Source organism: Equus quagga, chromosome 9 (assembly GCF_021613505.1).
Source record: "Equus quagga isolate Etosha38 chromosome 9, UCLA_HA_Equagga_1.0, whole genome shotgun sequence".
Classification (NCBI taxonomy): domain Eukaryota; kingdom Metazoa; phylum Chordata; class Mammalia; order Perissodactyla; family Equidae; genus Equus; species Equus quagga.
Genome location: NC_060275.1, coordinates 19,983,888 through 20,009,163, shown reverse-complemented (window position 1 = coordinate 20,009,163; position 25,276 = coordinate 19,983,888). Strand labels below are relative to the sequence as shown.

Below are 25,276 nucleotides of genomic sequence, written 5' to 3'. Positions count from 1 at the left end.
AGAATTTCAGCTTGGTATTTTAAATAATGTCAACTATACATGTTTATTTGTAAAACTTCCCATAGTGAAACATGTTACAGTTACCTATAAACATTCATTTTTCACTATTTACAATTTGAATAATTATGGAATGGTTGTATAATGCTGGAACCAACTGGGTTATAGAAAAGTCACACAAACAATATAAATCTGATGCCTTATCCTTTACAAATATGAACTTACTTTCACTTGGTTTTCAAACTGTCAAGTATAAATAGGATGAGGTCAGCAATACTTAAGATGAGGCACTTTAACAATTTTAGTTTACAAAATGTAAAACAAAAAGGCTGTTAGTTTACAAAAACGTAAAACAAAACTCTTAAGATATTAATCTTGGGGCCAGCCAGGTGGTGTAGTGGTTGGGTTCAGCGGTTCCACTTCATCGGCCTGGGGTTCACGGGTTCGGATCCCGGGCACAGACCTACACACTGCTCACCAGGCCATGCTGTGGCAGCGTCCCACGTACAAAGTAAAAGAAGATTCACACAGATGTTAGCTTAGTGACAATCTTCCTCAAGCAAAAAGAGGAAGATTGGCAACAGATGTTAGCTCAGGGCCAATCTTCCTGAGCAAAACAAACAAAAAACAGAAGATATTAATTTTATCCTTAATTTCAGACATGGTTAATCTGAGATGGTCTATATTAAGGAGAGTTACAAACTTTTATTTCTTGCCCTTCTGCCTCCAGTTGACCCAAGGCAACATAACTGAAATACATGATATAGACATCACCACAGGCAGTTATGTGCTTACATACAAAGGAACTAAATATTATCTAATGACTCTAGGGTTTCAGAAAGCGACTATTTTTAACACAAAAACTTCTCCACAATTTTTCCATAAATGTGTATAAATACATTGGTCTCCCAAAGGTAAACAGTATCTCAACCATGTTCTTAGACAAAAATGCCCTCAAATGTATTATTTAAATAACTGAATCAAAATTAATAGTCTTATGTACTCTTTTCAAACACAATTTTTAAAATACTCAGAAATTTAAAAATTAAATTTTAATTTTAAAAAGAGAAATTAAATAATTAAAATTTTACCAATACTTTCCAGATTACAGTTTTGAGATCAAAGAAAAAGTAGTAAGAAACAGATCTTTTGCTTTGCCAGCCTTTTGTGAAAGACCTTTTAAACATATACATTTGGTCAATTCATTGTCAACCTTAAATCATATTCTGTGTATTTACATTGATTATTTTTGAAGTTAAGATAATACATACTTGATTAAAAGATACTAATTCCTGTTGCTTCATGAATTCATAGTACCATATTTTCCCCTACCGTCAGATTTCAACATACCTCCACTAGTACAGAAAATGGCTGACTTGAATTTTTAAGGTCTTTCCAGAAAGATTAAAATCTGTGGTCCCATTAACTAACAGTTTAGGTGAAAACAGTTAAATTTCATTTAACTTGTGTTTATTTCTGGTAGTTTATAATTTGAGTAATTTCTATTGCCCAGATACCCAAATGCTGTTTAATAAACATATGAGTTAGTACTCATTTGAACACAGTTACCTGTTCCAAGCCCATTTATCAAAATCACTTGCTCTGTGTGTGTGTGTGTGTGTGCATATGAACACACACACACTCCTTAATTCCCTAAAAGAGTTTTGCTCCTCTAAGGAGAGAAACTGGCTTTTGATCAATATGCTACCAGACACTTAAGTCTCTTCTAAGGTCAAAAGTTGGCCAATTTTCAAATAAATGGAAAGAGAACACACTTATTTAGAATGACAAAAATTGAGCTTGGCAAAAGTAGTGACTTTTATTTACAATTGCATGTATCAAGATTACAATAGAAACACTAGTGATATCATCTGAACAAAAGCAATGATTTATTGGTAATGGCAATGAATGGAATATTGACAGTCTCTGGCGAGAATCAAGCAATTATCCAGGAGCTGTAGATCTGATTGCAACATGGTCTTCCAGTGTCTTTTGTACCTTAGTGGCTTTCACCTTTTTTGCCAACTACCTAGAAAAACAAAAATAACTTTTATATAATCTTATTGATGTAGAAATATGGGATATTTTCAAAATAATATTACTAATTGGTAATCATCTTTAAAACCTGGTATTAATTTTCATCTCTGCATTTCTTTGGCATGCAGTGTATTTTCATTGTTGAAGCAAACTGTGTCCCTCCCTCCCCTCCCAGCCTCAAGAAATTAAAAATAAAACACATGCAAGCTATTTCTGGTTTCCCACACTGTTTTAAGAAAAAGTAATACAATTTTTCAAAACAAGGTTAACAGTTTAGAGAAGTTAATAAAAAAATGATGCTATATAAGTAAAACATATTGGGCATACCTATTTTTAGGCAATTAGAAATCAAATGTCAATCACAAAATAATCTAGAATTAAGATTATGCTAAACTTATGTCTTCATGCCCAAGATGACAGGTTTCTACACTTTTCTCTCAGTATGTAGACATGCAATGAAAACAGATTAAAAATGATTAATTTTGCTTAGTTTCTATTTTTAAAACACCCTGGTTGCTACAAACGTACTATTAAAAAATATAAAGAATAAATCTTGTTTCTGTCAATGATTAGAAAATTTCTCTACTGCAGTGGCTTAAAAAACATCCTACTTGCTATAAATGTGGCAAAAAAAATGTAAAGAGTAAACTTGGTTTCTACCAACAGATTTAGAAAATAAAGCTTCTGCAGGAGTGTTCTATAACTATGTTCTGATTGAATACTTTACTTCAAATCTAAAGGTTATCAATAGATACTGTATTCTCATAGCAGAAATGCCTCTAAAGAAATCTACTCACAAGCTATTGAATATATATTTGTATACAAAAAGATTTCTACGTATATTTGTAAACGTAATTTTCATACTTTATATTGATTCTGTTCTAAATAGCAGTGTGCCTGACTAAAGCAAGACTCATAAAGGTCTTCAGTACATGTCTGGTCTAAATCAGAACATGCCTGGGTCAATGTCATTCATGAGGGAAGATTATAGAAACCTTTTCCACTGAATTCCCAATTACATGATGCTAGAAATACTATTTTCCCCACCTTGAGGAAAACCACTTTTATTACTTTGAAAGAACTCCTCTCTGATCGAAAGAAATCATGTGTTAGAAAGTCCAAAAAGCCAGAAAGATGAAAGAGATAGTTTCATAAAAGAGTATGTGGATGAAAATAAGAAATTTAGGTTTTCAGAGCCAAGGGGAGCCTTCTTAAGAAAGAAGGGGAGGTGGCATTATTTGTATCACAAATAAATTTAAGCAGATAAACACTGAAAGCATTATTCATCATTATATCACTTGGGAACACGCAAAACACAGAGCTATTAGATTAAGCAAAAGAAAACAAAAACAACTAATATTAAAAATTAAAATTTTAGCAGATGTGATACAGAAGACACAAATCTGCATACTGTTTCACAGGTTGATAACTCTCAACTTGCCAATGTGTACTCTCTGTAAAAAAGAAGAAATTCAGCATTCCAATATGGATTTTTCTCACCCCAATGGTAAAGCACTTTTATTCATTTTTAAGGCTTTATATTACACCTCAGACAAGCAAAAGTCTAGGTACATCAAAATTAGATGCCAAAAAGAGTCCAGTGATCTTCTATGTTAATATTTTAACCCAGCCTAACATTCAGTCCATAAGACTTTCAACTGGCCTTTAGCTCACTTGGGTAGGCAAAGCAGAGGACACGCCCACAATTAATCAGCAAAAAAGCTTCTGGCCAACAGTTCTAATGAGAAAAGAAAACTCACATCTCTCAACTACAGCCTAATCAATATATCATACTAGTACTGGTAAAAAAGAACTTGAGGAAACTGTTCATATTGATTTCCAAAATGATTCTATAGTTCCTAAAAAACAAAATTTAAACTTTAGATTGGATTAAAACATTATCCAACAAATAGTTAAATCTGAAAGCATTTACAACAACGTAAGTTTTGTAGCAGTATTATTTCTCAAAATGTAGTACAAAATTTAATATGAGACGGAGAAAGTTAAAAAAATAACAAGTCGGGGGAGCAACATGGTATGGTAATGAAATTAAAGCACACCTAGTTGCAAGCCCAAAACAAAACCAAAACAAAACAAAAGGCCAATTGAGAAACATGACTAGAATGTGATGTGAAGAGAGAGATGGTTGAGGAAATCTAGGTAACAAGGCTGATCCAGATGACAGAAGCTGTAGAAATCTTGCACCAGCAATGGCGAGAACATGGGAAGGGTGAGAGCAGACAGGTGCTAGATGAGCAGAGAAGCAAGGAGGGGAGTAGAGTGAGATAAGGCCAATCTTTATATTACTTCATTTTAAAAAATCTTCTGTTTTTAGTTCATTTGAGTTGGATTAAAAAAGCTGAAAAATAAACAGACAGAAATGTTACAAAAATAGCTGATACGGTGAACGGCCAGTTTAGAAGTCTATTTTTATTACAGTGATAGAAAATCTGCTCTGCTTTTCACATGCACCTCATTCCTTAAAAAGCAGAAGTCCCTTCAATTTTGCTCATTTTTGTACACTTACATTTTATTACTTTTGTATTAAAATAAAGCAACCCATGTAAAGAGCCTATTTTAGCAAAGAAAACATCTACTTCCAATTCAGATGGCAAGCTTCTCATGCTGAAACACAAAGAATCCATTTACAACTACAAACAGCCTAAGTGTATATTATAATCTGTGCACAATGCCCATACGAGCCAAAACCAGACAAGTGGAAGGTGTGTACTAGTCTATCAAATCTTAAAAGTATAACCTAATAAAATGGTAATAGCATGCAAGGTGGTCTAAGATTTCTATCCACATCCAAGATTCATCAGCTTTACCTTAGCTTCTGCCATCTTAGCGACATAAGGAGAAGGTCAATGACATTCTCAAAGCTAAAATTATCTAAAAACAACTCATACAACATAAAAACGTAAACTGAAAATGCTAATTGTATTTTATCATTCATTAACCTATTTTATATGGCTCTCTTCACTACACAAAAAGGTATCAAAACTTTCCTGTCGTGATAAAGTACATACCAAATCTATTTTGAAATTTTAAATTCTAATTACTATGGGTTCCCTTTAAAATTCAGACTAAATAAAGGGAAAGAAGTGCTGTACTTGACCTGTCCTTGAATGAGTCGGGCACCTTCCCACTTTCATACCCAAATTCCATTTCTCCATTCCACCTGGAGTGCCCACTGCTATCTTTTCCTCTATCCATTTCTACTCTCAAAATTTAGTTCAAGGCCCTCTTTCTCCACAAAATATTCTCATGCTTTCTCACCCATTTTGGGGAAGAAGGAAATATCACTGGGCTGGGAAGCTAGAAGAGAGAGAATACTCTGTGGAGGAAGAGAACCTTGAACTAAGCTTTGATTAATTTTGATTAACTTTCCAAATGTTTTGCATTATACTTCAAGAATATAAACTCGATATAGACAAGGATCATGACTGTACCTAGAATAGTAATATAGAGACAAGTCCCATACATGTATTTGTTATTTCCTTCACTAGAAACCAAACTCATTTATAACTTCTAACCAGTGACTCTATCCATACAAGGACCAAACCAGCTAATTGCAGTTAAACATAAACTAATTTTTTTTTGCAATTTTCCTACATTGAAATTGCTGATTTAGCATAATACAAAAAAAACACTGAAATATTAGCTTACTTTTGAGGAATAACCCTACAGGGCAATGAATGACACAAGCAGAACAAATCTCATTCAGAAACTATTAAAAGGAAATGTAATATTAACGTACATAATAAAATAATTCAACCAATTAAAATTTATCAAACACTAAAGCAAGCGACTAAGAAATCCAGAACACCAAAAAGGGAGTCCATTATAGTATTAAATTATTCTCGCAGCAGTTCTCAGTGTGGTCCAGGCTGGGGGTCCCTAAGACTCTTTCACGAAGTCTTCAAGGTCAAAACTATTTTCATAATAATGCTCAATTGTTATTTGCCTTTCTAACTTTCATTGTCTCACAAGTGTACAATAAAGTTTTCCACAGGCTACATGACCTGTGACAGCAAAAGTGAGTGAATGCAGAAGCAGATATGAGAATGAGATGATTCTATTAACTAGACAGTAAAGAAATTGATAAAAGTATAAAACAATGCTCCTTTTCTCACTAAATTGGTTTTGTCTTGGAAAATATGTATTTTAATTTAAAAATATTATTTGTGTTAACATATGAGCTTATTATTTGTAAATATAAATTTAAATATTTTTAAATTTATTTTTAATTTCTTAAATGTTAAAACATTAGATAAATATACCCCACATAAATAAAAGTTCTTTTTTGGCCTTTAATAATATTTAATACTGTAAAGGGGTCCTGAGACCAAAAAGTTGAGAACTATTGCTTTACAGTAATTTTAAATCAGGTAAAAAACTATTTAGTTAAATGAACAAATAGCCAAAATATAAAACAAACACAAATACTCTCAAGCAAGAAAGGTCTAACACTTGTGCTATACCAAAGACAGTCCAAAAAAGGTAGTCTGGTAGTCAAAAAAGAGAAAAACGGGGTGGGAGGCAGGATGTTAAAAACAAAGAGGTGAAGACAGATTCTCAGATGGACAATATTAATGCACATTAGAAAAACTATAACCGAATGGCAGGTTGGTAAGAAGATGAACAAGAGAGAGTAGTGATTACTTAGAGAAGAAAACAGAAATCACATAGCATAAGTTGAGATGAGACACAGAAACTAGAGACAAATTAATCTATGAGGAAATAATGGGATTTAGAGCAATAGATTTTATGAAAAGATTAAGCTAACAAACTATGCAAGGCACAAGAAAAGTAAAATCCAATGGCATTTAATTCAAACGAGCAAACTAACAAAGCAGGCAGCCAAAAACATCTCTGCTGCTCACACATTTTCCCAGCACAGCATATTTCATATCATAAAAACGTAGATGTTTAATCTCTGCTTCTTCTGACCTGTCATTATACATATGTCAAACACTTGACATGACTGATCTAAGTACCTAATTGTTCCTACAGCTCCCAAAAGTGAATTATACCATGAGACAGTAAGACAGTAGTTGAAAAATGACCAGTTAAACTATCTATTGTCAGGTTATCAATTTTGTCAAAACAGCATACAATTTTACAAGCTCATCCACCATTACGCAATTTTATGAATTCTTCTGTAATTGAATTAAAATTAGATCTATAGATACCACTAAAAGAAGTAAGTTTTCAGGATGTTCCACTGCTCTAACTCCCCAAACTGGGGTCTAAATTGTTAAGCTGGGTGCCTCTTCCTCCATGTGCCAGCAGCCCTAGGGAAACTCTTCCTCTCTCATAATAACCTCAAGTCCTAGATTCTGCTACAGGCAGCTATCAGAAACACAGTGATACCTACATCTCCTGTGCTGCGGCACGTTTCATCTGTGTATAGCAACTGGGTTCTGTGCTGATAAAGCTCTCAGTGGTACTTCTATGACCTGTGGTTGTATATTTTAAGAGTCACCCTAAGAAAGTGTTACCAATTAGAAGTAGTTCCACGAATGTACAAAATGTTCTCATTCCTAAAGTTCCCATGTACCTTACAAATTCTTTGCAAACCTTAGGACTGTGTCCTCAAAAAAAAAAAAATTAAATATATAAAAATAAAACCTGACTGTTCACTGAAAATTTGTTTGCTGAAATGTTCTTTCAGCACACAGACATGGTTTGAAAGCATTTCAGAGTAGTAAAACTGAGTCCACTCTTTTTGACCAAAATTATTCAAGTCATTTTAAGTATGCTTTCATCAGAATAATCATAACCTTAATGTAGCAAAGTTCTTAAAAACTGACTAATAATAATGATTTAACTTACTTCTATTTTTCCATTATTCCTAACTACTTTCTGTAACCAAACAATTATTCTTACCCTCTTATTTGGATGCCATTCATTAACAGACACTATTATCAGCAGGACTTACCATTTTTTATTACAGATTTCTTTTAGTTGGATATTTAAAAATGTGATTAGGAGAACTTACTGTCCTAGTTTAACTTTCAAAATTTCATGACACGATATCATTTTGGTCTTTACGAAATTATTTCTTTAAAACTGTATTTTTACTTCTAAGCATCATTCAAACAAACTTACTCGTTTGAAGTCATTCATATTTGTTGCCTGGACTGGAGTACCAATAAAAGTAAAATATGAAATTCTTGTTGTTTCTTCTTCACCTTGATTGGACTGAACAAATATCTACCAAAAAAAAAAAAATTTACATTAACAATTACAATTCTTTTTTCACAAACATGTTTTAAGATTGATTTCCTTATATTATTAATAAAAATGCCCTCCATTCTTTTTTTTTCCTTAAAGATTGGCACCTGAGCTGACATCTGTTGCCAATCTTCTTTTTTTTGCCTTTCTTCTCCCCAAAGCCCCCCAGTACACAGTTGTATATTCTAGGTGTAGGTCCTTCTGCTTGTGCTATGTGGGACCCCACCTCAGCATGACCTGATGAGCGATGCCATGTCCACACCCAGGATCCAAACCAGCGAAACTCTGGGCTGCCGAAGCAGAGCACACAAACTTCACTCAGCCATGGGACCGGCCCCTGCCCTCCCATCTTTTTAAGGATGAATCCAAATTACATTTAGACTTGGTACTCCTACAGAACTACTGATTCCACTATTTGCTCTGCTATTCTCACCCTCTCCAGGGATGTCATGGCAAGACACCCAGACATACAAGAAGTTCCTGACAATTTAGTGTAGTCGTGGGAGGGGTCATAATTAAATTCTTTACAGAGAATGAATGTTAAGAGAGTATGAAATTCATGATTACAATGCGCAGATCAGTGTTGAAATTTTATTAAGATTGTAGTTTTTCACTGAGGAAAATTTCTGTAGTTATATTCTTTCTGATACTCACTCATTCACTGTATTTCCAAGGATATTAAGAGGGAAAAAGTATTGGAAATCATCTGCTAAAAAGATACTACAGCCTGCATATTTTTCTAAGCTTGATTCTTTATTTCTATTTAAGAACTAGCCTGGGTATGTTAGGAGACAGAAGTTTTACTCACAGATCCTTTTTCGATATATAGAAATTAATTTTATTTGCTCCATTTTTTAAAACACAATACTTTAGATGCTGTCTGCTTAAGAACATTGCTTCTCTGGATTTGGACAACATACTTCTTTCATTCTCAAATGGCATTCATGAATTTTTATTGTTATTATAGGCAACCACACATTCATCTCAAACTGAGATTATCAATTAGAAACTCCAAATCTTTACGTAGACTACTAAATAAGCTCTCCATTCATTTATTTGTAATGCTCTCTAAATCTAAGCAAAAGGTTATATTTACACTTTTGAAATTCATGTACTGGGGGTGGGGTGGCCCTCTGCAGGAACACCTTCACTCTCCAAGTTCCCTCACAGCCCATGGGAAAGTCCCACACAGAGGTGGCTAATGTATTGCAGGGGTGTCTTCATCAAGCCAGTACCCCAGGACAGCAGAGAGTGAGAGCAGAGCGAGAAGAGCCCTGGGATCATGCAGGCAAAAGAAAGTGCCCCTCTCACCACCTGGCACTCAAGCTCAGCCGGTGGGCCACAGTGCCAGCATGTAGGATAGAAAAGCAGCAGCAGCTGTGATCGAGCGAGCTAGGGTCGCGGCAGGCTCAGAATATATAGCTTTTGACCCCTACCCTGTGGGAACAGGTGGAATCTGCAACCAAATACTATCACAATGCAGAGGGACAAATCCACATCATCAAACAGTATGAAAAAATATATTAACACTCCAGACTAGCAGGAAAATGACAAACAGCTAGAAATCAATCCTGAAGGCACAGAAATTTATAATCTAAATGACAGAGAATTCAAAATAGCTATGATAAAAAAACTAATGAGTTACAAGAAAATACAGATAGACGGTTCAATGAAATCAGGAACTTCACAAAATAGATTGAAACTATAAGGAAAAATCAATCAGAAATGTTGGAGATGAAAAACAAAGGATGAGATAAAGAAAAATCTGGACTCCCTGAATAACACAGCTACTATTATGGAGGAGAGATTCAGCAGTAGGGAAGACAGAAATATAGAACTGCTTCAGGTGGAGGAGGAAAGAGAACTAAGAGTAAAAAGAAGAAAATTCTCCATGAAATATCTGACTCAATTAGAAAACGCAACATAAGGATTATAGGTAATCCAGGGGAAGAAGAGGAGAATGGAGCAGAAAGCTTGTTGAAAGAAATAACAGCTGAAAACTTGCCAAACATGGGGAAAGACCTGCAAATACAAGTGAAGGAAGCTAACAGATTTCCTAATTATATCAATGTAAAAAGACCTTCTCCAAAGCATATAGTAGTAAAGCTAGCAAAAGTCAATAACAAAGGAAAAATATGAAGGGCAGCAAGACATAAAAAAAAACTTACAAAGGAACCCCTATCAGGCTTTCAGCAGATTTCTCAGCAGAAACCTTACAGGCTAGGAGAGAGAGGAATGATATATACAAACTTCTGAAAGACAAAAACTTTCAGTGAAGAATACCCTATCCAGTGAAAATACCCTTCAGATATGATGGAGAAATAAAACTTTCACAGATAAACAAAAGCTAAGGAAGTTCATCACAACAAGAACCCCACCACCTACAAGAAATGCTCAAGATGGGCCTCATACCTGAAAAAAACAGGAAACAGTTTATGAAGCCTTGAGCAAGGACAGAAATAGGTAGACAAAAATCAGAAAATTGCAGATCTCTATCAGAACAGGATAGCAAACAGTTTTATAACGTTAAAGATAGAGGGAAAGAAAACACCAAAAATAAATCTAATTTTATCATTTTAAGCACAAACTCACAAGACAAAATTGAATAAGCTGTGACAATAATAACTTAGAAAGGGACAGAATCAGCTTAGTCTAAGGAAATAAGAGGATAAGAGAAAATGGACTATCTCATCTAGGAGATTTTTTTATACAAACCTCATGGTAACCACTAAACAAGTAACCAGAGCAGAGACACAAATGATAAATAAAGACAAAACTAAGAAAACCATCACAGAGAACTACCAAACTGAAGTGGTAGTCTGAAATACATGAGACGAGAAAAAAGAGAAAATGCAGAAGAACCAGAAAACAAGCAATAAAAATGGCAGCATTCAGCCCTCATATATCAATAAGCACTCTAAATGTAAATGGATTGAATTCTCCAATCAAAAGACAGAGAGGCAGGATGAATTAGAAAACAAGACTCAACAATGTGCTGTCTGCAGGAAACAGATCTCAGCTCTAAAGACAAATACAGGCTCAGAGTGAAGGGATGGGAACACAATACTCCAAAGTAATGGAAAACAAAGAAAGCAGGTGTTGCCAAACTTTTATCAGACAAAGTAAACTTCAAAACAAAAAAGGTAGTGAGAGACAAAGGGGGACAGTATATAACGATAAAAGGGACACTCCACCAAGATGACATACACTTATAAATATATATGCAATGCACCCAACATATGGGCACTGAAGTACATAAAGCAACTACTAACAAACCTAAAAGGAGATATTAACAACAACACAGTAAGATCAGGAGACATTAATACCAGACTTACATCAATGGATAGATCATCCAGATAGAAAGTCAACAAGGAAATAGTGGATTTAAATGAAAAACTAGACCACATGGACTTAATAGACACACATATATAGAACACTCCACTCAAAAACAACAGAATACACATTCTTCTCAAGTGCACATGGAATATTCTCAAGGACAGACCATACGTTGAGAAACAAGGCAAGCCTCAATAAATTTAAGAAGATTAAAATCATATCAAGCAGCTTTTTGGACCATAATGCTATGAAACAAGAAATCAACTACAAGAAAAAAGCTGGGAAAGTGACAAACATGTGGAGACTAAACAACATGCTAATGAACAACCAATGGATCATGGAGAAATCAAAAAGTATCTGGAGACAAATAAGAATTAAAATAGACCATACCAACTCAAATGGGACGCAGCAAAAGCAGACCTAAGAGGGAAATTCATAGCAATACAGGCCCACCTTAACAAACAAGAAAAATCTCAAACAAGCAATCTTAAACCACAGCTAACAGAATTAGAAGAAGAATAAACAAAGTCCAAAAATACACAGAAGGAGGGAAATAATGAAAGAGCAGAAATAAATAAAACTGAAGCAAACAAAAAAGGATCAATGAAACAAAGAGCTGTTCTTTGAGAAGATAAAAATTGACAAACGTTTAGCAAGACTCACTAAGGAAAAAAAGAGAGACGGCTCAAATAAATAAAATTAGAAATTAAACAGGAGAAATTACAATGATACCATGGAAATACAAAGGGTTATAAGAGGATACTATGAAAACCTATATGCCAACAAATTGGACAATCTAGAAGAAGGGGATAAATTCTTAGCCTCATACGATGTCCCAAAACTGAACCAAGAAAAAATAGAGAATCTGAATAGACCAATCACAAGTAAAGAGATCGAAATAGTAATCAAAAACCTCCCCCAAAAAAGCCCAGGACCAGATGGCTTCTCTGGAGAATTCTACCAAACATTCAAAGATTTAATCCCTATCCTTCTCAAACTATTCCAGAAAATTGAGGAAGAGGAACACTTCCTAACACATTCTACGAGGCAAATATCACCCTGATACCAAAGCCAGACAAGGACAATACAGAGAAGGAAAATTATAGGTCAATATTGCTGGTGAACACAGATGCAAAAATCTTCAACAAAATATTGGCAAACCAAATACAATAATACATTAAAAAGATCATACACCATGACCAAGTGGGATTTATATCAGGGACACAAGGATGGTTCAACATCCAAAATCAATCAACGTGATACACCACATTGACAAAATGAGAGATAAAAACCATATGGTCATCTCAACAGATGCAGAAAAAGCATTTGACAAGATCCAACATCCATTTATGATAAAAACGCTCAATAAAATGGGTATAGAAGGAAAATACCTCAATGTAGTAAAGGCCATATATGACAACCCACAGCCAATACCATACTCAATGGGGAAAAACTGAAAGCCATCCCTCTGGGAACAGGAACAAGAGAAGGGTGTCCACTCTTGCCACTCTTATTCAACATAGTACTGGAGGTTTTGGCCAGAGCAATTAGGCAAGAAAAAGAAATAAAAGGAGTCCAAAGAGGCAATGAAGAAGTGAAACTCTCACTGTTTGCAGACCACATGATTTTATATATAGAAAACCCTAAAGAATCCATAGGAAAACTATTAGAAATAATCAACAACGACAGCAAAACTGCAGGGTACAAAATAACTTAAAAAGTCAGTTGCATTTCTATACTCTAATAACGAACTAACAGAAAGAGAACTCAAGAATACAATCCCATTTAGAATGGCAACAAAAAGAAAATATCTAGGAATAAATTTCACCAAGGAGGTTAAAAACCTATACAATGAAAACTATAAGACACTATTGAAAGAAATCAATGATGACATAAAGAAATGGAAGGATATTCCACACACATGGATTGGAAGAATAAACAGAGTTAAAATGTCCATACTACCTAAAGCAGTCTATAGATTCAATGCAATCCCATTCAGAATCTCAATGACATTCTTCACAGAAATAGAACAAAGCATCCCAAAATTCATATGGGACAATAAAAGACCCTGAATAGCTAAAGCAATCCTGAGAAAAAAGAACAAAGCTGGAGGCATCACAATTCCGGACTTCAAAATATACTACAAAGCTATTGTTATCAAAACAGCACAGTACTGGTACAGAAACAAGCACACAGATCAATGGAACAGAGGTGAAAACCCAGAAATAAAACCACAAGTCTATGGACAGCTAATCTTCAACAAAGGGGCTAAGAACATACAATGGAGAAAAGACAGTCTCTTTAATAAATGGTGTTGAGAAAACTGGGAAGCCACATGCAAAAGAATGAAAGTACACCACTATCTTATGCCAACCACAAAAATTAACTCAAAATGGATCAAACACCTGAAGGTAAGACCTGAAACCACAAAACTTCTGGAAGAAAATATAGGTAGTACACTCTTTGACATCGATCTTAAAAGGATCTTATTGAATACCATGTCTTCTCAGACAAGGGAAATAAAAGAAAAAAACAAGTGGGACTTCATCAGACTAAGAAGTTTCTGCAAGGCAAAGGAAACCAAGATCAAAACAAAAAGACAACCCACCAACTGGTAGAAAACAATTGCAAGTCATATATCTGACAAGGGGTTAATCTCCATTATACATAAAGAGCTCACACAACTGAACAACAAAACAACAAACCACCCAATCAAAAAATGGGCAGAGAATATGAACAGACATTTCTCCAAAGAAGATAGGCAGATGGCCAATAAGTACATGAAAAGATGTTCGACATCACTAATCATCTGGGAAATGCAAATCAAAACTACCCTAAGATACCATCTTACACCCAATAAAATGGCTATAATCACTAAGACAGAAAATAACAAATGTTGGAGAGGTTGTAGAGAAGGAACCCTCATTCACTGCTTGTGGCAATGCAAACTGGTGCAGCCACTATGGAAAACAGTATGGAGATTTCTCAAAAGAACTAGAAACAGAAATACCATATGACCCAGCTATCCCACTACTGGGTATGTATCCAAAGAACTTGAAACCAACAATTCAAAATGACTTATGCACCCCATATTCATTGCAGCATTATTCACAATAGCCAAGACATGGAAGCAACCCAAGTGCGCACTGACTGATGACTGGATAAAGATGTGGTGTATATATATACAATAGAACACTACTCAGCCCTAAAAAAAAAAAAAAGAAGACAAAATCATCCCATTTGCAAGAACATGGATGGACCTGGAGGGTATTATGTTAAGCAAAGTAAGCCAGATAGACAAAGACAAACATCAGATGATTTCACTCATATGTGGAAGATAAACAAACACTTGGACAAAGGGAACAGTTCAGTGGTTACCAGGGGAAGAAGCTGGGGGGAGGGCACTGGGCATGAAGGTGAGCACATATATAGTGGCACACAAGTAATAACGTACAACAGAAATTTCACAATGTTGTAAACTAATAACGCAATTTAAAAGAATCTGAAAACACACGCACACACACACAAAAAATGGTGTTGGGAAAACTGGACAGCCACATGCAAAAGAATGAAAGTAGACCATTATCTTTCACCATACACAAAACTTAACTCAAAATGGATCAAAGACTTGAAGATAAGACCCGAAACCATAAAAGTCCTAGAAGAAAATATAGGCAGTACACTCTTTTGACATTGGTCTTAGCAGGATCTTTTCAAATACCATGTCTACTCGGACAAGGGAAACAAAAGAAAAAATAAACAAGTGGGACTTCATCAGACTAAAGAGCTTCTGCAAGGCAAAGGAAACCAGAATCAAAACAAAAAGACAACCCACCAACTGGGAGAAAACATTTGCAAATCACATATCCAACAAGGGATCAATCTCCAAAATATATAAAGAACTCACACAACTGAACAATAAAAACAACCCAATTAAAAAATGGGCAGAGGATACGAACAGACGTTTTTCCAAAGAAGATACACAGATGGCCAAGAGGTACATGAAAAGATGTTTGACACCACTAATCATCAGGGAAATGCAAATCAAAACTATATGAAGATATCACCTTATACCCATTAGAATGGCTATAATCACCAAGAAAAAAATTACAAATATTGGAGATGATGCGGAGAAAAGGGAACCCTCACACACTGCTAGCTGGAATGCAAACTGGTGCAGCCACTATGGAAAACAGTATGGAGAGTTCTCAAAAAATTAAAAATAGAAATACCATACAACCCAGCTATCCTACTACTGGGTATTTATCCAAAGAACTTGAAATCAACAATTCAAAGAGACTTAAGCACCCCTATGTTCACTGCAGCATTATTCACTATAGCCAAGAAGTGGAAGCAACCCAAGTGCCCGTCAACTGATCACTGGATAAAGAAGATGTGTTATATACATCCAATGGAATACTACTCAACCATAAAAAAGACACAATTGTCCTATTGGTTACAATATGGATGAACCTTGAGAGTATTAATGTCAAGTGAAATAAGCCAGAGAAAGACAAATACCATATGATTTCACTCACATGTGGAAGATAAACTAAGACACGGACAAGGAGAACAGTTTAGTGGTTACCAAAGGGAACAGCATTGGGGGGTGGACACAAAGGGTGAAGGCGAACATTTATATGGTAACTGACAAATGATAATGTACAACTGAAATTTCACAATGTTATAAACTATTATGACCTCAATAAAAAAAAATTCATCTACTTAGTTTGATTAGACTTTCTGATCAAAACTGTCATTTCGATTTTAACGTTATCAACAAAAAAGTGACAGCCATGTTTTCTGTGTCTTAAGTCATTGACTAAAATTCTGATTGAGACAGGACACAGGATGTAGAGACTTGAGTCTATTACAAGATAACTGCACTCAGAGATTCTCAATGACAGAGGAGATTACATCAGGATGTCTGGGTTGAAAGGGCTTTTTCCAACAAATAAATGCCTTCCTCCCATCACTTAAGAAACAGGTGAGGATACGTTACAAATACAAGTATGGTCAGGAAAATATTTTATAACCAGTCTTCTAGTTTAATATAACCATTTTCTTCAATTTCATTTGGGTAGAACATTTCAAATACTGAAAACTCAATTTAATTATAACCCTTCATCTTACTACTAACGACAGTCCGTGAAACTCCACTGAAAACCCCCTAAGGACACGTGCTACAGCATTCTTCTAATTTACAAAAACAGAATCATTCCATTAAAACAAAGAAATCACATTAGTTTGGCAAGACTTCTTCTCAGTGAATGTGCTGGCTCCTAACTCTTTTTCTAGGTGTTCTATGATTCTCTTCTAACCTTCCTGCCTCCCCCTCTGAAGGACTGGGCTGGGGGGGGGGGCGGGGGCAGGGAGCATGTGCTGGGTTTCAATACTAAAATTCACAAAAGCAATTAATAACTGCTAGGAAGAAGCTGACAATATAAATTAAGACGATGTAAAATTATCTTTTTAAAAAGTCATTTTTACTGAGATCATGACCATTGCACTATTAAAAACTCTATGTTCTAGAAAAGTTAATTGGATTTTTACAATGTATCATCACTCATCACCAGGTATGAAGGATAAAGCAGGAATATCTTCAGTGTAAGTATAAAAGTTCTAGAATAAACTTTTAACAAAAGTTGCCAAATACATATAAAATAAATAAACTGCTAAGTCCACAAATTTTTAAAAATTAACTTGTCCTGTCTCTTTCGGGCATATAGATAATTAAAAAGAAGAAAATTTAATTAGCTTATTATTCATTTCAAACCAAGTGGACAAATAACTACTTTAAAGGATCATTTAGAATCACCTACACCATGAATTATAACCCACAAACTCATGAAATACATCTGGATAAAATGCTACTTACAGTTACACTGTTAACATTCTGAAACTTAACATAACGAAGTGGGACAATGCCATCTTCTTTAATATCATCCTCTGTTAGTTCCAGAGCTTGAGTTGGTTCACTTCTTTCTGCCTCTTCAAAATCCATAGATCGAGGTAGATTGATAAAAATTTTTACGTATTTAGGACCCTGACCTATAAAACGGTAGAATAAAATTAAATGCTAAAAACTACAAACATACAATACTTCTTCCCTTTATCATTACATTCACACTATACAGACACACATACACACATACCTGCATATATACACCTTTGTAGACCTCTATCTTTAGAAATTGTAAGAAAGTCAGTATTTTTATAGCCGTTTTGGTTTTTTCAATAGACATTTACTGGTATACCCCTTGGCCTGAAAGCATTATACTAAGTACTAGGAATACTAGACTAAAACACATACATACATATACATGTACATACACATACAGAGTTCTCAGCTTCAACTACAAAAAACATACTATGATAAATGCAACGCTACTAGTGAAGAGGTACAGGGAGGGAGGCAATGGAGTCTGACAGTATATGGATGTTAACAAAAGTTTCATAAATGAAGTAACATTTGAGCTGGGTCTTGCAAGTGCCAACAACTGGTACAGTTTGTTAGTTAGGAGGAAAGCGTTATCTGTGACAACATTTAGCCAAAAGGAAATGAATTATACAAACTACCAAATTTCATCTTAGGGATTAGGATGTGCTCAGTGGTAAGAGCACTTTTATAGAATGTCTTAGGTCCTTTAACTTCATGGCATAGTCTAAGGTCCCTATTCTATGGCTGATTAAGGAATCTTAAATTATCACATTGCTTAAATACTCACTCTACAGCATTTTCTTTTCAAATACTTTGTATTTTCAGAATAAAGGTACAATTTTATAAATGAAAAATCACGAATACATGAAAACTTAGAATAACAAATGAGAAAGGATCTGATAAATAGGGTGCTGGCTGTTTCTCCCAATCAATTAAAAAAAAAACAAAAACAAAAAAACACTCTAGTCCGCCCCCACCCATCCCCTCAACAAAAAAACCTCAACAGACACATTAAAAAAAGGGAGGGGTGAATAAAAAATATTCTTATTTAGTAAAAAAAAAAAAAAAGAAATGCCAGGTCTGCACAATCATGTTTTCAGCATCCTAATATGTAGAAAGAAGATGAAATTATTAATTGAGCATAAATAGGAAGATCTAGAGCCTCAGTTTTATCATCTAAAAGAGGAGTTTGAAATAAATGTCTCCCAGTTCTGATCCTAAAAAATGGCTGCTTTGAACTTAGAGTTTTAGAGTAATAGTTGCAGGAAAGGGTTCAGTAGTTTTCAGATTAAGAGGGAACTTAAATCCTAAAATAAAAAACTTTAGAATTAAGATAAAAGTTTCCATTTTTTTGCCTTCAGTCCCTAATAATCTCATATTATTTGTCCATTCATTCATATCCTTGCTTTGCTCCAAAAATAATTTTACTCTTTCCCAAAACAAGGAATATCTACCTTTATTTAATAAAAAGTTTTAAACATGTGCTAACAGGTCTACAGAGCAGAAAGTTAGTTTAAAGAAAAGCTGTTCCTTACTCACCATTATCTGGCCCTTGAAATTTCATTGAATAAAGCTTAACAGGTTGATTGAATGCTACAGTAATAAGTAGCTGTGAAGAAAAGAGTTTCATTTTAGAAGGACACTTGAACACCTTGAATACATACAAAGCTAAGTAAAACAACAGATGCAAAAAAAATTTATTTCATCTAACAAAATCAAACCAATGTAATAAGGAAAATCAGTAAGTTGCAAGTAACTTGACCACATTGACATTGGAGAAATACAATCATCTATTATTCATATACAGAAGTGATAACAAAATTTAACACAATAAATTAAAATTATACATAAAAACCTAAGGTCTTCTGACCTATAAACTGACAAGTAATCTGCTTTCCATAAAATCCCCAAATTATTTAAGCTATATATCTTAGCCTATGAGCTGCTTTTTTTCCAGAATAGTTTATTTGTTAGCACCTACCCACATCACTGGACAACTTGGAAACAATGCACAGGTTACGTGGAGAGACTAGCCCTCAAATGAACTCTGATCCAAAACTCAAGAGAACAGGACTCTCACAGCTCCACGGTAACCTCTAAACCTCTATCCTACACTTATCTAACTAACTAAATTTGGAAGGCGACGTAAGGGAACTGGGATACAAAACACTGTCAGAAGGCCTACTTCTCAGAAACTCTGATTCCTTTGCTCAATCTTCTTTCTAGCTGAAACCGTGTCTGATGTAGCTACCCATGCTTCCACCCCAGGAGGAAGATTTCAGGGAAGGGGTAGCCAGTCCAGCTGACAAGTGTCATCAGGTTACATTCAGGGCTCCATTTACAAGGAACACAGTGTGAAGGATACCCTCAAACCTACATAGTAAGGTAGCTCTGGTTGGAGCAAAGAAATATGGAGTTTGGAGTTATAATTTCATACTCTTTGTGGTCTGGTTGCCTAAGAAAATACCTAGACTATTTCCCCTGGTTACATAAGTGCTTTTTATACTTGACCTGCAATGGTGTGTCAAAAAATATCAAGCAAGGTATATTTAGGGATTTGAACCACAGGTGTAGAGGAGATGAGACTGGAAGGCTAGAAACAAATCAAGTCAGCAAGAATCAGACACCCTCTTCCTGAAGCCAGTGAACTTTTTCAAAAAGAGAAGCATGCTCAGATTTATATTTTAGAAATATAATTTTTGTGAACATGTAGAAGATGATCTGGAATGGGGACAAAGCAGAGACAGTGAAACAGAAAGTAAATTAAGGAAAATAATAGTCAAGATGAAGATAACGATGGCTTGATCAAGGCAGTAACACACTACTTCCAATGTGACAACAATGCAGGGAAGTACAGAGAAGTACAATACAGGTTCACATCTGGGAGTGAGGACTAGACATGTAAGGAGTGCTCATTTAATTAGTCTCTGCTTCTCAGAGACAAACTCATCTGGGTGGGTAAAAAGTATTGAAAGTGGGTCAAGAATGAACAAAAGGACTTAAGAGCAGTGAAGGCTCACTCAGCAGAGGAGCCAATCCAAGAGTTCTGCGGCTCTCCCTTGTGCAGCTGGCACAGAACAGAGAAAGGAGGTGGGTCTGCACCATCCAAGGACAGGGGTCAAAGAAACTGAAAGTTATAAAAAGGAAGGAAGAAGTTGTCATCCGGGAAGGAGAGACATAAAACCGTAAGATGGAAACAGGATAAAGAAACAAGAGCGGGCATAAATATTGACAATCTCTACAAGCCTTAACTTAAGCATTCAATTACCTGTTCATCACAATCAGATTCTAAGAAGGTCAGGTCTTTTCGTAAACAATTGTCAAATCCATGCTCATCGCTTTCATTAAGACACTCACAGCCAGCTTTGTTAATAAAAGGCATCAAATCCATCTGAAACAAATTAAATCAAGACTTTAGGCAAACCATTTGGTATAAAAAAATCTTAAGAAATTTACATATGTGATTCTCTCTAGATTAGGCAATTTTAAAGAAAACTTTTCTCTCTTAAAATAGTCACTAAAACTTTTAGAATAATCCTTTCACTTGAATTTCTGACTGAGATCTACCACTAACTATTAAAGCCAAATCTAGGCTTAGCCCACTCAATAAAATATCAGAAGCCAAGTCTTTAATACTAAGACTAGCAAGTGTTGACTTATACTTTTTTACTAACAGTGTTTTGCAATGGAAAATACACAAATTAAAATGTTTGCAAGATCAAAAAAAAGCTTACTTCTTTCTTCTGGAAGCCATGGACTCTTTAAACCTACATACATGAAGAGCTTAGATTTAAGATTAATAGCAAATAAGGACTTAAAACACTTTTTATTATGGAAAATTTCAAACATACATAAATAGACTACAGTGAACTCCATGAACCCAACTTCCAACTACAATAATCATTAACTCATGGCCACTCTTGTTTTATCTTTATCCCACAACCAGTCCCTAACCATTCCCGATTATTTTCAAGTAAATCTTAGACATTCTTTTATTTCACTAACAAACATTTCAGCGTGTATTTCTAAGAGATAAGGACTCTTTAAAAAGAATCCTCAATATTATCATCACAACTAAAACAATGAATAACACTTTAATATCACCTAACATCAGTGTTCAAATTTCATCAATTGTCTCATAAATGTTTTACAGTTGAATTTTTAGAATCAGAATAAGGATCCAAAACAGTACAAACAAATCTGTCTCTTAAATCTCTTTTAATCTAGTCATTTTGGCTGTAGATTTCTTACATTCTGAATTTTGCTGACTGCTTCCCTGTGGTGTCGTTTAACATATTCCTGTCTCCTGTATATGTGTTGGCTAATACTTCCACACTTCCAACAAAACACCAAAGATTTGTGGGGACAGTGGTTATCCTTGTCTAGTTTCTGACTTTAGGGGGAATGCCTCTAGTGCTTCCCCATTAAGATTTTATTGAATGCTTTAGTAATAAATGGGAATTGAATTTCATCAAATGCCTTTTCTGCATATTAGGAGATTATGATTTTTCTCCTCTGGATTGCTGGATTTTGTTTACTAATATTTTATTCAAAGATTTTTATACCAATATTCCTAATTGGAACTGGTTAGTAGCTTTCTTTTTTGGTGCGGTCCGATTCTGGAATCCATGTCATACTTACTTCAAAAAGAAATCTGGAAGTTTTCTTTTTATATAGTCTTATGGGCCTGGCCGCCTACTTCTGAAAAAATTGGCCACAAAAATCCTATGAATAGCAGCGGAGCATTGTCTGATACAGCGTCAGAAGGCGAGAAGATGGCGCAAAAAGACTGGGCAGGGTTCTCTCTGCTGTACCTGGGGTCACTAGGAGTCGGAATTGACTAGATGGCAGAAACAAAATATGGTCTTAAGTAGCTGTAGTAACACTAACTATTGATCTTGAAGATTTGGTAGAATTCCCCTGTGAAGTCATCTTGGCCGTTGAGGAAGACCACTTTTACTATTTTCTCTATTTCCTCTATGATGATTGTTCTATTTAGGTGCTTCTAGTAGAGTTGATTTTGATAAACTGTGTTTTTCTAGAAAAGTATCCGTTTTATCTACTAAACAAGGACAACTTTCAAAGTTTAAAAGTATCATCAGTTGCATGTTCACCTTTCTATCACAAAGTGCCCTTATTATATTTTTTATCCAATCCACAGAATACTAATGCATGTGTATCTAGTTCTGAAAGACTAAAGGAAACGCTTTTACATGTCAAATAATTATCAATGTGGTAATAATCCATTAGAATAGACTCCTAATTATTCATGGAGTAGCCTAAATGTTTCCAAAGCCAAAATGATACTGTGTTATCTTAAATGCTGCATAACATTAAATGTCAAATCTATTACTCAGAATAACATACAGCAGCCAATTCAGAGAAAGGAGGAGGGGAAAAAAGGAGCACTACAGAGCAAAGCTCCACTGTTGCAGAATTAATCTGAACTTCAAGAACATCTGCCTTGAAGAGGTAGTTTTGACAAAACCTTTTCAATGTTTATGTCTACCATTCTACCAAGATACCTCTTCAACACTATATCTAAGATTAAGACCCCAGGCATGAGCACTGGAGTCATACTTCCAATACCTTAATGATGAAAATAAAAATAGTTTTTAGATTTATTTATCATGGGGCACACTAAACAAGTATCAGATTCAAACAGTTGCATTAAAGTGCTTTGTTATACAATATTGTCTGGAACAAAGTGGCATTATATTGTATATTTGACATAATTGCAAACTGATATATTCCAACAATATGCAATGGGAAATAAATATCACTACCTATGTAATTAACTTGCCAAAAATGAGGAAAAACTCAGGAGAAAACAATCAGACAAATCCAGATTGTCGGACATTCTATAAGACATTCTATATAGACCTGTGCTGTACAACAAGATAGCCATTAGCCACATGTGGCAATTTAAAATTTAATTAAAAGTAGATAAAACTAAAAATTCAATTCCTCAGTAGCACTAGTCACATAACAAATCCTCAACAGCCACATATGCCTAGGGGCTACTGTATTAGACTGTTGCTGGTTAAAAGTTTCAAAAAAGATAGTCATGAACGAAAAAAAAGGCAGAGAGAAGCGTCTAGACTAAAGAACACTAAAGAAAACTGACAATTTAATGCGATGCATGATCCTTGATTTCATCTGAGATGGGGGAAAATAGCTATAAAGTATATTTTGGAGATAATTAAGGAAATCTGAATGTAGGCTGCATATTAGAAATACTGTATGAATGTTAAATTTCTTAGCAGTGATAATGGTATCATGGCTATATAGGAGAATGTTCCTGTTCTTAAGAGCCACATGCTGAAATATTTAGAGATGAACCATCATGACGTCTATAATTCACTTTTAAATGATTCTCAGAGGATAAAAGCAGACAGATATCTAGATAGAGCAAAAATAGCAAAATATTCAGAACTGACAAATACAGATGAAAGGAATATGTCTTTACTGTACTACTCTGCCAACTGCTTTTTTTAAAAAAGTAGGTTTCACCTTTTTTTTTGTAGAGGGGGAGGAAAACTCCAATAAGAGACACATAGGAAGTTAGAAAAACCTTTCCATACTTCAAGCTTTGGGTTAAAGAAAGATCTGTCTACTGACTACATAAATTAGGGTCATTTAACAGTTGATTTCATTTTGATGAATGACGATAAATTCATAGACCAAAGCTTAGAGTTCAGAGGTCAGAATACCAAAATACACCAACAAGCCTCAAAATTCAGAACACATGCAAATGCAAGTTCAATTTCAGAGTGTTTAGCATTCAAACTTCTGGAGAGGACGACTGGATTTAGAGGGCATAAGGGGCTATTTGAAGCCATACTGTTCTTTTCTTAGCAAATATGGGAGACGAGAGATATAATGTTTTAAACTTTCCCAACTTCAATAAACATTTCAAGTTCACAAAAACACTCTCTTACTTCTGAATAAGAATCTATTATGATTCTTAGCCTTTTGAGTATCATGTTTACATCTTTTGTAATATCTCAAATCTCCCTAAAAGAGAATACACGCTCTCTCTTACTCTGGCTCTAGTCAAATTAGGAGTTTCAAAACTACAGATGTATAAAAATAATTGCATAGCCTCTTAATGTTAAAACATAACGACTAAAAGTATTTATTTCAAGAAATGTCAAGTTTTATTTAAAAACTGTCAATACACTTTTGCAATGCTTATACTTACAACTTAAGATACACGTTTTCATACAGTGACTCTCACTAAGTTTCTATTTTCGTGTGAGAACAATGACATTTCTTGGGAACACATGACCAGTTTTAAATATTTAATAACCCTGTTAAGACCTTAATAGTTCAAAACTTTAATGTCTTGATTGACACCTAATGAAAAAAATGAAAATGTTTTAAATAGCTTTTCACATTGTATTCATAATATTTGCATGAAAATTAAATTTTTTTTACTTCTTAAAATTTCATTTATTCCTGCTTATTTCCTACCTGAGGCCAAAATACTGATATCACACTTAACTGATGTATAATAAGTGGTGGGACTGTTGCACTTATAAGACTTTTTCACGCAAACACTCTTAGTAATAAAAAAAAATACAAAGACGTAAACACAACAGTTATACAAGTCAAACGATTTCCAAAATTTTCCAAAGGGTGTTACAACCCTGACTTACATGTTCATACTTTCTAACAGATTACAATTTCAAATTACTATTTAACAGTCCTTTTTAAATAAAT

The 25,276-nt window shown here is 34.6% G+C and overlaps 1 protein-coding gene across 1 annotated transcript in view; it reads right to left on the bottom strand.

The window, feature by feature from the left end:
* Window positions 1–1,791: 1,791 nt before the first annotated feature.
* The window catches only part of TXNL1 (thioredoxin like 1), a 37,670-nt gene continuing 14,185 nt past the window's right edge, over window positions 1,792–25,276 (bottom strand). The window contains exons 4-8 of the mRNA XM_046671783.1: window positions 20,820–20,942; window positions 19,091–19,160; window positions 17,489–17,661; window positions 8,149–8,253; window positions 1,792–2,026 (exon numbers count right to left, since the gene is read on the bottom strand). Coding sequence (XP_046527739.1) covers window positions 1,997–2,026; window positions 8,149–8,253; window positions 17,489–17,661; window positions 19,091–19,160; window positions 20,820–20,942 — 501 coding nt within the window. The 3' untranslated portion in view covers window positions 1,792–1,996. The remainder of the gene's footprint in view (window positions 2,027–8,148; window positions 8,254–17,488; window positions 17,662–19,090; window positions 19,161–20,819; window positions 20,943–25,276) is intronic.